General features: G+C 42.5%; 1 protein-coding gene across 2 annotated transcripts in view; it reads right to left on the bottom strand.

Annotated features, from left to right (window-relative positions):
• Positions 1–219: 219 nt before the first annotated feature.
• LOC101859409 (SH3 and PX domain-containing protein 2A) overlaps positions 220–16,875 on the bottom strand; it is a 47,920-nt gene continuing 31,264 nt past the window's right edge. For both annotated transcript variants that reach the window (XM_013082776.2, XM_005098786.3), the window contains 8 exons: positions 11,326–11,483; positions 9,844–9,960; positions 8,363–8,480; positions 7,716–7,872; positions 6,157–6,297; positions 5,129–5,239; positions 3,147–3,245; positions 220–2,259 (listed from right to left, as the gene is read on the bottom strand). In XM_013082776.2, the coding sequence (XP_012938230.1) occupies positions 802–2,259; positions 3,147–3,245; positions 5,129–5,239; positions 6,157–6,297; positions 7,716–7,872; positions 8,363–8,480; positions 9,844–9,960; positions 11,326–11,483 (2,359 nt within the window). In that variant the 3' untranslated portion in view covers positions 220–801. The remainder of the gene's footprint in view (positions 2,260–3,146; positions 3,246–5,128; positions 5,240–6,156; positions 6,298–7,715; positions 7,873–8,362; positions 8,481–9,843; positions 9,961–11,325; positions 11,484–16,875) is intronic.

Below are 16,875 nucleotides of genomic sequence, written 5' to 3'. Positions count from 1 at the left end.
AACGACATTCATAATCCACAAGCTACGACAAAGCAGACCCTGTTACTAACTATATCAAGTGTAAAAAACAACAAAAGCTTTAAGAGAAACAGCAGCCAGCCATTATCAACAAAATGGCATCAGACCTGCCATCCACTCCATGACTAGTGGATTTTCCCTCAAAATCTGCCGGAAAAATAAAAGAGTCTGGGCAAATAAATCTCTCTCTCTTTCTCTCTCTTTCTTTCTCTTTCTCTCTCTCTCTTTCTCTCTCTCTCTCTCTCTTTTTCTCTCTCTCTTTCTTCCGGCGCTGTGGCATCATAAACGGTCAGCGATGCCGACAGTTCGCAGGAACTCAACAGGCTAAATAAATCGGGAGTCTCCATGACTCCAGTACAGCAAGATTATGTAATAACACTACAACAACAAATAAAGACGTATTGCTAAGTCATCAAATTTAATAAGCAAAATAAAAATTCTATCTTCATGTTATTATTGCTTGGTCCTGCAAATATTGCAAACAGAAATTAATATTTTCACATCACTTACGAAACATCACATATGACCTCATGGAAATAGAATTGAAGAAAAAAAAAAGATTTTATGCATATCCTATTGCAGTTCTGCGACAGGCAAAAAAATAGGAGAGAGCTCTGATTTTATGGTAGTACTTGGCAGATAAAAAATGGAAGAAGATTTATTTAATTAAAAGAAAAAAAAAAACCAAGAAGAGAAAGGCTGCACCACTCATAATATAAGCGATACAGGAATGACAGATACAGGCAGCAGGGTACAGTGAAAAAACTACAGCCCATGTATAAGTTACTCTTTCTTTAAGTAACCCGTCGGAGCCCAGCCTTCGTCGTCGTAGAAACGCACCAAACTCCAGTCGTCCTGCTCATCCAAAATCTCCAACTCATCGCCTTCACAAAAACTAATCTCTCCCGAGTTCTCGGCGGTAAAGTCGTACACAGCCACGCAAACCTGGCCTTGAGATGAGGGTTTCGGAGCACTGGGAGGAGCAGACGACGGCAGCTTCTCAGCAACCTCTGGCTTTGGTTTCAACTTCGGGTTGTTTTGGTTGACATCAGAAGCGGGGCTTTGGCCAAAGTTGAGTTTGCTGCTGAGACTATTGGCCAAATTGTTCACTTGCGCTTGACCACTTGGCTTATTCCACTGACCGTTCGGTTTACTTGACTGACCACTTGGTTTACTAGCTATTGAAGGTTTTACTGCAACTCCTGGTTTTGGCTTAACAGCTGGCTGGGGCTTGCCTGCCGGGGAGGGTTTTGGGTTCGCCGGCTTGTTGAATAATCCTGTCATCGCTTTAACATTTGGCTTCTCTTTTGACACACCCTGATTTTTGTCCTGATTGGAAGTGCCGTTACCGCTTTGCTCTGGTTTACCGAGCTCTGGTTTACCGACTGGTTTCAGGGGAACCAGTGGCACACTGGGCTTGTCAACAGTTGCGGACGAGTTGCTCGCTGCTGCACTTGTTGGCTTTGATTTCGCCGGCGGAGGCGGTTTGGAAAACCCTTTATTACTACCAATGTTTGGTCTTGAGGACTGTGGACTGCTTTCTCTTGGACTCTTCCGGAGATCTGAAGGTTTGCTGGGCAAGGCAGGAGGGAACACTTTTCCAGCAGAAGGTGTGGGCTTCGTCGTGGGCACAGAAGGGGAACTTTTCTTGTTTTCCTCCAGCTCTTCATCTGAACTGGCGGCGGCGCGGGCTCGGGCCTCAAACTTGGACTTGAGCACAGACGCCAGGTCCCCACCACCACTACCTCCCCCACCGGGTTTGGCTTGACTGGCGGGGTCTGGAAGCTGAGGCTTGGGCTTGCCTGAGGTCGCCTTCGCCACCGTGTTGTATGGCGCCTTTGGCACATTCGGTTTGACCGCTGGCAGGCTTGGTTTGACCGTTGGTACGCTTGGAGGGAGGGCCGGGGTATCTGCCTTAGACTCACTCTCCACCGGGGGAGCTGGTGGGGGCGGCAAAGGCCTCGCCGCAAATCTTTTGGGCTGAGCTGCCGGCTTATTTTCTTCCTCTTGGTCTTCTTCTGGAGGGATAGGGGGTAAAGGTCGTTTGCCTCTCAAGTCTGGCGACGTTGTTGGGATGACAATCGGTCCCGCCTGCGACTCTCTTCCTAGATCACTGTCAGGTGTGACGTACCAGTCTTCGTCAGCGTCGTAGTCCTTGTCACTGTCGTCGCTGTCGTCACTCTGCTCTGCTGGGTCGCCGTGCTCGTCAGAGGAGGCCAGCTCATAGACGGAGCTTGATCTCTGGGGAAAAATAGAGCTTGTTAGAATCTAGTAAAGATAATTATTCATGATTAACATTCAGCCAAAATATTAATATCCTATAGAAAGGTGCAAACTGTCCCACTATCAAATGTAATTTCCTTACGAAGTATTACTTTGATGATCACAAATAAAATTACTTATATTCTAATTAAGATAATATTTTGTGATTAATATACAGCCATAAAATCTATGGAAAGGTGCAAATTGTCCTGCTACGAAATGTTATTTCCTTATGAAGAATTACTTTGATGGTAACAGAAATAGAATTTCTTATATTCTAATTAAGATCATCTTTTGCGATTAATATCTTCATCAATATCTTGCAGTGCCAGATCTGCGACAGACATCGGAGATCATGGTTCTCCATTCCTTTCTTTGCTCGGATGCTCTTAAAAAAGCTACGTCACCCTGATCTTTCCCTGTTACCCATCTGTTTAGGTTCTCGGAGTAGGTTGCTCTGGGCCTACCCCTGCCTCGTTTGCTTTCAATTTTTGCCAGCGAGAGCTACATGTTCCAGACCCTTATGTCTATTCAGGTGTCCTAAAAACTGCATTAAACTTTTTTTCACACACATAGGGTAGCTTTTGATTAGGCAAATAAAAAATTTGGGCGCCAAGATAAAAAAAAGTCATTTTGTCAGTGTACGGCAGTAGCCTACAGGTCCGTCCCCAGGGTTTTATGCACCCCGCATAAAATTAGCAAAATTTGATCATTTTTAGCATAATTTCTGATTATTTTCCTGTATCATTCTTTGATAAAATTAACAGAATCACATAATTTCACATTTTGGGGCTCTGTTTGCAGAATTTAAGAATTTTTGTGTGCATAAAACCGCGGGGACAGACAGGCACAACACAACAGCTCACCAGATCGTCCGTGCACGACTCCAGATAGGAGGAAGGAACCCAGCCCTCCTCCTGGCCGAGGGCAACAAACCACCAGCCCGACGTCGTCTTCTCCTTCACCTGGAAGAGGACAAGAATAAAATGACCACCCAATATTGGTGGGGGGAGGGGAGAGACAAAGGAAGAGGAAAATACGAGTTTTAGTTCTAGTTTTAGTAGAGGTTTTCCGGCGCTCGCGACTGCATACGGTCATATGAGCGCCAAGAGGTGTGTGTCAACACAGTAGAAGAACTACCAGAATAGGTTAACTTGTTTTCATTTTAAGACCAATTTAGAGACGATTTTGTCATTTTTAGGTTTCGTACCCAAAATGGGTGGCAGCGTAGTGGGTTGACCCCGCCACGGAGATAAAGAGTTCACTGACTCAGCATAACACGACAACAGCTGACTCAGCATAACATGACAACAGCTGACTCAGCATAACATGACAACAGCTGACTCAGCACAGCTGACTTAGCATAACACGACAACAGCTGACTCAGCACAACACGACAACAGCTGACTTTGCATAACACGACAACAGCTGACTCAGCACAACACGACAACAGCTGACTCAGCACAACACGACAACAGCTGACTCAGCACAACACGACAACAGCTGACTTAGCACAACACGACAACAGCTGACTTAGCACAACACGACAACAGCTGACTTAGCACAACACGACAACAGCTGACTTAGCACAACACGACAACAGCTGACTCAGCACAACACGACAACAGCTGACTCAGCACAACACGACAACAGCTGACTCAGCACAACACGACAACAGCTGACTCAGCACAACACGACAACAGCTGACTCAGCACAACACGACAACAGCTGACTCAGCATACCACGACAACAGCTGACTCAGCACAACACGACAACAGCTGACTCAGCACAACACGACAACAGCTGACTCAGCACAACACGACAACAGCTGACTCAGCACAACACGACAACAGCTGACTCAGCATAACACGACAACAGCTGACTCAGCACAACACGACAACAGCTGACTCAGCACAACACGACAACAGCTGACTCAGCACAACACGACAACAGCTGACTCAGCATAACACGACAACAGCTGACTCAGCATAACACGACAACAGCTGACTCAGCACAACACGACAACAGCTGACTCAGCACAACACGACAACAGCTGACTCAGCACAACACGACAACCAGGACAACAGAGTAAACAACACAAATATTTCACAGAAAGGAAAGAAAAACCAATCAGATCAGAGCAGCAACTGGCCATTCTTCGATGTGTGCATCATTCCACTATAGGCAAAATCAATTTCTGGAGGTTTCCAGACAAAGCTGCTATTTGAATAAAGACATCAGGGGACATCTTACAATATGGAATTGTTCAGTTTCGTCAATTCTTTCGTAGTTTGAAATTGAAAAAATAATGAGAGCACAAATCATGCTTCTGATTTGTGTGCTCTCATTTCCTTTAATCTTTTCAAAACTTCAAAAAGTGACTTAGGCCCTAGTGAAATGATGCTGATGATATGGTCGGTTTTAAGCATAGGTGGGGGGGGGGGCCTATCCCGAAAAATGCTGTTTTGAGAAAATCGAAGGTGAAGTTTTTTCCCCTTGCTCAGTTTCTTTAAAAGACGAGGAGAGTTTTTTCTATAATCAAACAAATATACACACCAATGAAACCAAACTTCTCCTATAGGTAGGGCAATGCCCATTTTTGGTGCAGGTCAAGATTTCTGGAAACCCCCGAAATCTGGGTGAGCCCGCTTGTCCATAAAAGCGACCATATATTTTACCACTCTCACAAACACCAACAGCTTTGGTAAGTTCATAGACCATTGTAATCAACTATTTCAAATACTTGTGGAAAAAAAATTGAATATTGTTATAACACAATTTATCATGTCCAACTGTACAGAATAACTATTGTCAAGAAAGAGTTTCACAACCAAAATCCAACACTTACATAAACTTTTTCGCCCTGTTTAAAGCTCAAGCCGTCTCCAACTGTGTCCTCAAAGGCCTCAATAGTGACGTAAATATTTGACTTGCTCTGTGAGGTGGGGCTGGCGATTTTCTGTGTAAAGAGACAAGAAATAACAACTGTAGATAACACTTTAACCCTGTCCGTACGCCCCGGGGTAATTTTGTACCCCCAGGGTTGTATTCTTCACATTTTAAAATATATCTAGAATGAAGATCTCTTTGAACCTTTCAGTATTTCTTAAAAAATTCATATTGACAGACTGCTATGCAGAGCATACGGATCGGATTAACGAATGAATTTCCTCTTTGGAAAGTGGTGGCACAGAGTTCCCCACGTCATAGGTATATGATAGTAAAATACAATGTACGGATAGGGGTAAGAATTATGAAATGAAGTGTAGAGTTGAAAACAGCACAGAATTTGGTCTCAGCAGTGCACAGCAGAGTTGTGCTCATTCGACTTTCTATTCAACATTCATGATTTTTGCATTATTCACAGCTATTCCAAGCATGGCAGAGCCATTCGTATACCATGTGATTTAAACCCCCATCCCCAAAACATAATGGATTTTCATCTAATTTTTCTCAAACGTAGTAAAATCGGAGCACATCATATGTAAAATTATTGAGATAAATTAATACAGAAATACTCTTTTTTAGTTAGTTTTAGTAGAGTTTTACTGCGCTCGCAACAGCATAAGGTCATGTGCAGTTGTGAGTGCTGTAAAAACCTTACTAAAACTAAATCTAGCGGCGAGCAAGCTGGTGATCGTCTGTCTATCCTCCATTTTGTCGACTGGACTTTGTTGGGTGTTGTATTTGTTCCATATATTATGTAATAATAATATATGTTATTGAATGTGCAAATTAATTCCCTTTTTCGAGCTGGTGTGGGGCTTGATTTGCTGGGTAGTAGATTTTTTTTCCAGGTAGTTAATTTTTTCAGGAAATATTGCTGGACACCCTGAGTTATGCAATAGGTATAAAAATAGGATTGATAAAACTTACGGTGATTGAGTTCTGTCTCGGGGGCGGGTTGAGGCTGCCACCCCTCTCTAGGGACCTCTGTTTGACGACGGCTGAGGCCACAGGCTTTTTGACAACATCAGATGATGCTTGGTTGTTTGAGGGGGACTGTGAGTTTGATGCCTGTGGAAAGTGACAATAAATTTTTAATAGTCTAGTACGCACATATGGTGAAATCGGTGGGGCGCGGAAATCTTTTCATAATGCAGGAATTTGGCTGTGAGTGAGTTTTTATTCTTTTTAGTTTTAGTAAGTGTTTTACCGCACTTGCAACACAAAAAGGTCATATACGTGTTGAAGATTAGATGATTTAAAGAGAGTAACAAACACAAAAAAGAAGGAGAGATAAAGACGATAGATGTTTGATAGGAAAGAAGAAGCAAACCACACTTGAGCACCCGTCAACCACCCACTAGTATGGGTTTTAATTCAAAGAGGAAAGAATATACAAGAAAAATCACAAAACACCAATTGGCCAAGGACTGCTTATGTGCATCTTACAGCCAAAAGAAGTTTGTGGTAGTACTTTTGTTGGGTATGTTTTCAGGCATTTTTCTCAGTTCAACTAAACAAGCATGTAACATGTTTTGAAATGAAACTCTTTGATAGTAACTACACCTATTACAGTAGTCATTTGAATACATATACAAGTCCTAACACCATTAAGAAAAATCACATCAAGTAAAATTTTGTAGGTGAAGGGCTTGGATGGGCTGCGGTCTATGGTTTTAGATACACCGTATGTAGTTGCAGCGGATGACACTCCAAAAAATCAGAATTGAGAACCTATAGGCCTACTCCTGGCCAAACCAATCTTTTTCAGAGAGACACATGGGGAGGAGACTTTTCCTGTGCCTCTCTAAAAAGCGCTGGTCCAGTCAGGAGTATAGGTTCTCAATTTTAATTTTCTGTCACATGTCTCTTATGTACCGGCGATGCCAGAGTCTTAATTAATGTATAATGTAGGTGTTTTTACCCCCATATCAACACAATATACATCATTTGGGAGGCAGGCTCTGCCAGTCACAATTGACTGCGCTGTGGATGAATATAATGATGTCCCAACAGAAAGACTAAAATTTTCAATAAAAATTCTCCCTACAAAACGAACTGTGGTCTTCTGAGTGTGATGAAAAAGCACCTATTCAATACACCACAGATGCTTGCTGACAGGGCCTGATCCTATGAAAAAACATAAATTATCCTGGAGTCTAAAACTGTGGGCAACTGCTCATTGACTTGCCTACAGTGGTGAAAATAGTCAAGAAAATATGGAGACTATCCACACTTATCCTCTATTACTTGAAATATCCTACAGGAGGAGGAGGAGGAGGAGGAGGAGGAGGAGGAGGAGGAGGAGGAGGAGATGAAAGAAAAAGAAGAAGAAGAAAGAGAATAATAATAATAATAATAATAATGATAATGATAATAATAATAATAATAATAATAATAATAACAATAATAATAAGAAAAACAACAACAGCTAGAGTAAGAACAAGAAAAGAACAAGAAGAAGAAAACGTAAAGAAGAAACTGCTCACTTTGGTTTCCTCTTTGTTCAGAAGATTGCTCACATCCTGTAGACTGCTGATGATCTGAACCCCGCTCAGCCGAGCCTGATCTGCCAGATTCTTGCTCTGCGCGTTGGTGGCTTTCTTCAGGTAGGTTCCCGGAGCGTACGCTACTCTGCCCTGATAACTGGTGGACAGATTTGTGAGGCATCGTGGTGAAATCAGGCGCTTGTCAAAACAATGAGGTCAAAGAAACTGACATTTTTCTGTCCGTTTGACAATTTTTAGCAAATTTTTGTTTTTTGACTCAACACCTTTAAGCTCTATTTTAAAAACATATTTCTGTGTGAAATTTTACTGAGAACCATTGATTAAAGGCAAAACAAATGTACATGTTCAGTTTCCGCGGACTCTCAAGCTTTGGAAATCACCAGACTTTGCCGGCCATTTTCTCGCTTATTTTATTTCTGAAACCAGGTGGCCTCAACTTCTTTCAATCACAAATGTCTTAACTTCTATTTTCTTTCTCTCTCTCTTTCACACACACACACACACATGCACGCAGGTACACACACTGACACGCACGCACACACACACACACACCCCAGACAAACACTTTTAAGTAGACACACACACATCCACACCCACAAACACACACACTGACACGTAGCCCCTACCTGACAAGCCACCAGCCATCCATCGACTTCTCTACCACCTCCACCACGGCTCCTTTCTCCAGGCTGATTTCGTCTGCACCCGCCGCTGTGAAGTCCTCTATGCACAGATACTTCTCTTCTGCATACAAATAAACGAACAACACTGTCAGACCTGCTAGAATATTACAACAGATTCACTGAAATTGAAGTCTTAGTCCTCTATGCACAGATACTTCTTTTCTGCATACAAATAAACGAACAACACTGTCAGACCTGCTAGAGTATTATAACAGATTCACTGAAATTGAAGTCTTAGTCCTCTATGCACAGATACTTCTTTTCTGCATACAAATAAACGAACAACACTGTCAGACCTGCTAGAGTATTATAACAGATTCACTGAAATTGAAGTCTTAGTCCTCTATGCACAGATACTTCTTTTCTGCATACAAATAAACGAACAACACAGTCAGACCTGTTAGAGTATTATAACAGATTCACTGAAATTGAAGTCTTAGTCCTCTATGCACAGATACTTCTTTTCTGCATACAAATAAATGAACACCACTGTCAGACCTGCTAGAGTATTATAACAGATTCACTGAAATTGAAGTCTTAGAAAGTGTTTTATATCTCTATTACATTTTATCTCCATCTGTATCAATTCCGTTAACCGAATTGTCCTTTAACATTACCATAATAGCATATCTATATATAGAGCATATACTTCCTCTACGGCAGGCTCAATGTGCATTATGAATATTAAAACATTTTTTTTTTAGGTAAGTGTTTTACGGCGCTTGCAACTGCATACGGTCATATGAGCGCTCGGGACACATTAAACTTTTTCAGTTGGTAGGAAATTTTGAATTTTGCTTTGGTGGCGGCTGAAGCCTACTCTTATCGATTATAGACCACCAGGGGATCTTTAACATGCGCAATTTGCACAGGAGACCTCCGAGATTTTTCGCCCTTGTCCGAAAAGGTTAGGTGTAGATCTTTCCTACCAGAAGATCAGGGGTGTGGCTCAAAGACAGCAGTAAAAAGGAGCCAAGGAGTAGCAGTAGAAAGGTTGCAGAAAGAGTCAGGAGCCCAGAGGAGGGGGCAAAGGAGGTGAAGGGGTGGGGGCAGAAAGAGAAGACGGAAGCAGGCAATAGAACATTGCTAGAGAACAGGAAAGGAGGTGAAAGGAGACAATTTTGGAGAAGAAAATTTTTCCGTCGTTACCCGGGTTCAAACCCAGGACCGTTGCATTAGAGGCAAACACCTTAACCTCTAGGCACGAGAGCCCCTTACAACTATTTCCCCAGCACATCATCATCATCATCAATGCCTTTCACCCCTGGTAGGGTATAGGCCACATACAAGCTCCTTCCATCCTTCCATTTATCTCTGTCCTAGGCCATGCTTCCTAGCTCGTTCCAAGTGAGCTTCATCTCTCTCATGTCCCCAGCACATCCTGCACAAAACACGACTCAGAAACCCCCCCCCCCCACACTCACCCGAGCCAGGCTTCGCCCTCATCACTTCCTCAGACTTGTCCTCAGTGTCCGACTCTGGCTCCAGGTATGTGCTGGGTGCCCAGCCCTGCTCGTCCTCCGAGTTGACAAACCACCAACCTGGCGTCGAGAAGATAAGATAAGATAAGAATAGATAAAACAAGATACATCTTTATTGTCCAGATCCTGGCACATTGGTTTGGTGTTTCACCATGTGTACACACACACACACACACACACACACACACACATACACGTAGGCTTACAATCACATTCATATAATGAGTAGTAATATAAACAATAATAACCGTAAGCTAGATGCACACTCAATGTAATTTTGATGAATGCTCTACTAAGGTCTTAAGTGCAAGATGGTTAAGATGGAAGCATTTTGATAGATGATGGTAAAAATGACCTTCTATATCTTTCTTTGTTACAGATCAGAAGCCTACGTCTTTTAATTTTATTTCTGACTGATGTTTTAATTTGAGGGAACAAGGGATGTTTGTTGTCTAAAAAGATGGAATTTATCTTTTTTAGTGCAAGCTGTGATGTACAATTTATCCAAGTAGGGGAATGTAGATGGTGTCAAAGAGAAAGTGATACATGTAGTACTAGGAGCTGTCCACCTCTGGCATTGACCAGATGACAAGGACATGTGGTTACTTAGGAGGGCATAGCGCTGCCAAGAGTGAAATGCTCGCAGCTAAAGGGAATTGAAAACAACAAACAACAACAACAGCATGAGCTATCCCGCCAAGAACAAGTGATTATCTTCCGACTAAGAGCACAACACACACAATACTTTAAAAAAAAAGTTTTAGTAGAGGTTTTACGGCGCTCACAACTGCATAAGAAGAAGACAATAAGATCATATAAGTGCCGAAGATTAGAGGTGTTAAGAGAGTAACAAAACACACAAAAAGAAGGAGGAAAGATAAGGATAATAGATGTTTGATAGGAAAGAAGAAGCAAACCACACAGGAGCACCCGCCAACCACCCACATTAAAAGACTGAAACTCTCAACCGCTCGTACTGGGGGAGGGGGGGGGGCAACAACAACAACAACAACAACATAATTATAATAATAATAAAATGAACAAAAAACCCCCGCCCAAACTCACCACTGTTAAAGACTTAATTAAAAGACTGAAACTCTGAACCGCTCGCATTTGGGAGCAACAACAACAACAACAACAACAACAACATAATAATAATAATAATAATAATAATAATAATAATAATAATAATAATAATAATAATAATAAAAACGAACAAAAACAAAAAAACAAAAACGTCCAAAAAAACCCTCAGCACTGTCGGACTTCTCCAGCACCTGCACCGTCAACAACAACAACAACAACAACAACAACAACAACAACAACAACATAATAATAATAATAATAATCATAATCATAATCATCATAGTAATAAAACGACCAAAAAAAAACAACAAAAAAAAACAAACAACCAAAACCACTCACCACTGTCGGACTTCTCCAGAACCTCGACCGTCATGCCGGGCTGTAGCGCGATCTCCCCGGAGGCTTGCACGGTGTACTCCGCCACTGCCACATAGCGGGCCAGACGCTTGGGCTTCGAGATCTTCTCCGCCTTCTTCTCTTTGGAGCTCTTCGATTTGCTGAAGCCACGAAAACTTTGTCTGAGCTTTTTGGGGGAGCATTTGCGCCTAAGTACCTCCATTACATTGTGTTAGTTCTAGTCTTAGTTTTAGTAGAGGTTTATTTATATATTTAGTAGAGGTTTTACGGCGCTCGCAACTGCATACATTGTGTAAGAGGAATTAAGAAGGACTGAAGTGAAGGTAGTTGGAATGGGTCTCCCAAAGCAACAACGCTTTAATTAATTATGAAATATTCGCTATAAAACAAACAACCACTACATTTCTCAGTCCAAAAATATTGATAACATCAGAGAGGTTGTAACGTTTCACATACAGAATATATATTATATGTATAATCCAAAGTTAATTCATTCCCAGGTGAGTATAAGGACGTTTTTCATTTTGGTTCGTTCTGAACCTTTCCCCCCTTCTTTTCTGAAGATGATTTCCTTTGTCCACTGAAAGAGTGTGAGTAGTCACATACAGCAATCCTCACTGAATCATCTCTAGCTGCTACACGTGCTCGGTACATTCCATTACAGATCCCACAGTTCAAAGTTCAATGTTTATGGTGAAAAAGAAATAAAAACACCCCACTGATGTTGACACAAATTTAAAAAAACAACCAAATCAAGACCTGGATAAAGTATGGCTGAAGCGTTCACAAAGCGATCTAGGCACGGTTATATTAGATTCACATTCTGTTATTCCAAATCCAGTCAAAGCACACAAACACATGAATGAAAAATTACACACATCAGTATATAAGCAACAACATCATAAAAAACTACACAAAATGCATGTCAGTAGCAACCCATCCTTCTGTTTGCCAGGAAAAGCATAGATAATATTATAGATTTTGATGGTGGAAAAAACCCCAAAACAGGAATAGGCGTTTTAGTTTTTCGAAGGAAAATCCGCTGATCCTTGAAGACAGAAATTCACAAGTGGCAAAAGAATGAGAAACATGCGTCTGTTATCACTAAAACATACAAAATCATTCCATAAAAAAGAAAGAAAAAACTTTTAAAAAACCCTTCCACTCAAAATTTTTAAAAAAAAAGCAGAAATAACTGGGGAAATCCTTCACAAACATTCAACAAAGAGTTTGTAGGCGTGCCATTGACCTTCACAGCGATCGCAAAAAAAAAAAAGTGTCCATCAGTGCATGTGCCCTTCCATCACGAGACAATAAAATCTGCCTGCTCAAAATCTTAAAGTAACCAAAAAGTCATATCTATCCTGGAATCTTTGTTTGTTTTAGTAGAGGTTTTACGGCGCTCACAACTGCATCAGCTCATATGAGCGTCAAGGGGTGGATGTCAACAGAGAAGTCCTTACATATCCTGAAATCATCCAGTTCACCATGAACGCATGTGAAGAACCCCCCCAAAAAAAAAAAAAACTCACAAAAAAATCAACAACCACCTATTCATTTCATAAACCGTTGCTTTAGCGGCACATCGATCCACGAATACAGTGCGCGAAGGAGGGGTGGAGTAGAAGTTCTAACCTTCTTCGAAAAAAAATGTCTCCAAAAACCGCAAGAGGTGTAGAGGAGTTGAAAAACTAGTCACACTTGGGGGAGGAAAAAAACCCGCTACGAAGTCCTGACAACGGATTTGGCTATCACAGTCAGCTGCTAAGGGGGTATTCCTTTAGTGGGCTAACGAGCAGCCCAGCTGTTTGCTTAGGGCCACAATAACGGCTCCTTGGGGCGGTTCATCAAATCGTCACGCTATCGACTACCACGACCAGTGAGTGAGCCGGCTACCAAAAAGCAAAGTTCAGCCAGGTTACGCTGGGAAAAGAGACGTGTACGGACTGGAGAAAGCGATGTCAGCCACTTGACACGGCAGGGGCTGATGAACCCCTTGACACCACCAGGACATCCGAAAGTGTTGTATCCTCCTATCCCCCCACCCCCCCTCCCTTTCGCGGACACACACCCTGCTTTCTCAGTGGGTGGTTGGCGGGTGCTCTGGTGTGGTTTGCCTCTTCATTCCTATCAAACATCTATGGTCTTTATCTCCCTTTCTTCTTTCAAAAAATGTTTGTTACTCTCTTGTAACACCTCGAATCTTCTGGCGCTCGTATGACCTCATGCAGTTGCAAGCGCTGTAAAACCTCTACTGAGACTAAAACTGTTTTCTACCACGGCACACACCAAGACTTACGTCGCTGGACATGCCGTATTGTGTCTTACTACACCTACTTGTCGGTTTCCTCATCTGTACTGGGCTCATACTTCCCTCACCCTATCAAGCTAGATGTACCAACTGGCTACAACTAATGAATAAATAAATAAATGAATAAATAAATAAATAAACAAATAAATAAATAAATAAAAAGACACACATATATTAAGAAACAGATAAACAAACACAAATAAATACTGTAGAAACGCGCCCGCTGGTTTAAAAAAACTTACGAATCATTTTGCCCAATACATCTAGCATCAAGATTGTTTTTGCAACACCTTCTCAACGATCGACCACCTAGAGTCGGGAACAATTCGGACAATTTTAGGAATCCCGAGATACCCGGAAATTCGACACCCCTGTTGAGCAATGGAGTCAACCAAGATATTATCGGGTGCATTGCTGGAATTCCGTTAAAAGAATTAATTAAAAGACTGAAACACTAAACCGCTCGCATTGAGGGCAACAGGCTATCTCTTAACCCTATCCGTAGGTCGCGTTTTACTATCTTATCCATACGACGTGGGGAACTCTGTGCCATCACTTAACCCTATCCGTACGTCGTGTTTTACTAACAGCATTCTAAAATGTAGATCTAGACGCAGTCTTGTTTTGTTTTAGTAGAGGTATTACGGCGCTCGCAACTGCATAAGGTCATATGAGCGCCAAGGGGAGGATGTCAACAGAGAAGTCCTTACAGGGAATCAGACATTTTTGCTCCCCTCCCTCTAGAACTTCAATAGCACAAAGTCTGCTTCGACTATCAAGGCAACCCGGAAATAATGGGTCACAAGAGTGTAACAAACATACAAAAGAAGTAGAGGAAAAAATGACGATAGAAAGGATTTGGAAAGAAAAAGCAGCAGTTCCCTGTTTCGATTCAGGCACAGTTATGAGCATGACATTGATGAATCAGCCCATTTACAATTACAATTCTACTGTGCATAAGAACACGGTTAACGTCCCCCTTTGGGAATGGCCTAAAGACACTTCAGTCAGTAACACCGCTCCGGGGGGTTAGAACGTCACATAACGTAAGACCAACATAAAAGAAGGTCCTTAAACAGCACAAGTAACTATGACACCCCACATTTTGTCCGCATCAAAGGGCATCGTGAAACTCAACATAAAGAAATTCCCACTTTCAACGGCTACAAAACACATGCGTTTAAACCGAAAATGTAAATCACAACGCTACCTCATTTATTTCTTACACAACAAACAAAAAAATATCAAAATTTACTTGTCTTTAAATAAACAGCATTATATGATCTAGATGGAGTCTAGCAAACAGTTGTAATAGAAAATTGGACCCACAATAGCAACAATTCGAATTGCAGGTGAAAAAAAAATGGGGGGGGGGGAACTAAAGAGCATCGTGCGACTCTCTGCCTACAAAAAAAGATACGCGTCTCTCGGCTCATCTCCACCATTCTATCTGTTAGTTTTACTGAGTGCACAATGTGAAGACATAAGGTATACAAGGTATTGTGCCCCGTGCACACGACAAATGGCATTCATTTGATTCAGCCTAGGCCTGTGAGATCTACCTTCACGGAGGAGCGTAAACTACCACTTTGGCAGAATTTGACCCATAATTCGACTGTGACCTTCAACATCAAACGCGTTTGTTTTTCAAGGTCGTGAGTTGAGTCTGGTCGAATTGCGCCAAGAGAGCAACTTTTGCCCCCTCCAAGTTTAGCCCCGAAGTTTAGTTTTATTAGATATTTCACGGCGTTCGCATTTGCATAAGGTCATAAGAGCGCCAGAAGATTAGCGGTGTTACAAGAGGTTCCGGTTAACAAACACAAAATAGAAGGAGGGGAGATAAAGACGATAGATGTTTGATAGGAAAGAAGGAGCAAACCCCACCAGAGCACCCGCCAACCATCCACTCTCCGTGAACTGCAAAGCTGAAGACAACGTAGTGGTTATAGTAGGTCCTACGGCGCTCGCAACTGCATAAGGTCATATGAGCGCCAAGGGGTGGGTGTCAACAGAGAAGTCTTTACAGGGAATCAGACTTACTCTGCTCACCTCTCTAGCTTCAACAGCACAAGGTCTGCTTCGACTACCAAGGCACCCCGGAAATAGCAGGTCACACTAGAGTGACAAACATACAAAAGAAGTAGAGGAAAATGACAATAGTAAAGACCAGGAAAGAAAAAGCAGCAGTTCCCTGTTGTAGACGAGGCACAGTTATGAGCCTGACATGAATCAGCCCATTTACAATTCTACTGTGCTTGAACGAGAAATGTCCCCCCTTCGGGAATGGCCTAAAGCCACTACAGTCAGTGGCACCGCCCCGGGGGGTGACAACGTAGTGTGTATATATTATGATATTGTTTCTGTGAATCAATGTCCGCGCCAGAGTGAGCATGCAAGGCGCTCTCTCTCACCTGTGGGGCGCAGTGGACACCTGACCGGCCGGACAGGGCCGGGGTCGGGGGTCATCTGAGATCGGGGGTAAGCCCGAGGTGTCGTACAGGTTGCATCTGTGGAGGGACGAGGGGGCGGAGCTAGCTTCATGACGTCACCACTTCACACCGGGCCAGGCCGGGGTTACACAGCACCCAACACCAGCGAACACATTGCCATTTTGTGTAGTTTTAGTAAGAGTATTACGGCGCTTGCAACAGTATAAGGTCACATGAGCGCCAGAAGATTAGAGGTGACACAACAGAGTAACAAACATAAAAAAGAACAAGGGGAGATAAGGAAGATAGGTCATAGGAAAGAAAAAGCAGACCACACTAGAGCACCCGCCAACCACCCACCACCAACGAACACATTGCCATTTTGTTTAGTATTAGTAAGAGTTCTACGGCTCTTGATACACAATAAGGTCCTATACGTGCCAAAGATTAGAGGTGTTACAGGAGAGTAACATAAAAAAAAGAAGAGAAGTAGGGGGAGAAGACCACACTAGGGAATCCACCAATCACCAGAAATTGGATCTATAACTTTTGACCATTCTCATCCCTTTTGCCTCTCAGAACACTTTTCATGTGTCAAAATAGACGTAAAAGGCTAGTCCAGTAAGGGCAGGCCCAGAGCAACATACTTGGGGAACCTGAAGAAGTGGGTGACAGGGAAAGATCAGGGAAACGTAGCTTTTTTAAGAACATCCGAGAAAAGGAATGAATGGAGAACCATGATCGCCGATGTCTGTCGCAGATCTGGCACTGGAAGAAGAAGAAGAAGAAGAA

The sequence above is a fragment of the Aplysia californica genome, unplaced genomic scaffold (genome assembly GCF_000002075.1).
Source record: "Aplysia californica isolate F4 #8 unplaced genomic scaffold, AplCal3.0 scaffold00193, whole genome shotgun sequence".
Taxonomy (NCBI): Eukaryota; Metazoa; Mollusca; class Gastropoda; order Aplysiida; family Aplysiidae; genus Aplysia; species Aplysia californica.
Note: the sequence above shows the minus strand (reverse complement) of the source record. Positions and strands in the feature narration are given on the sequence as shown.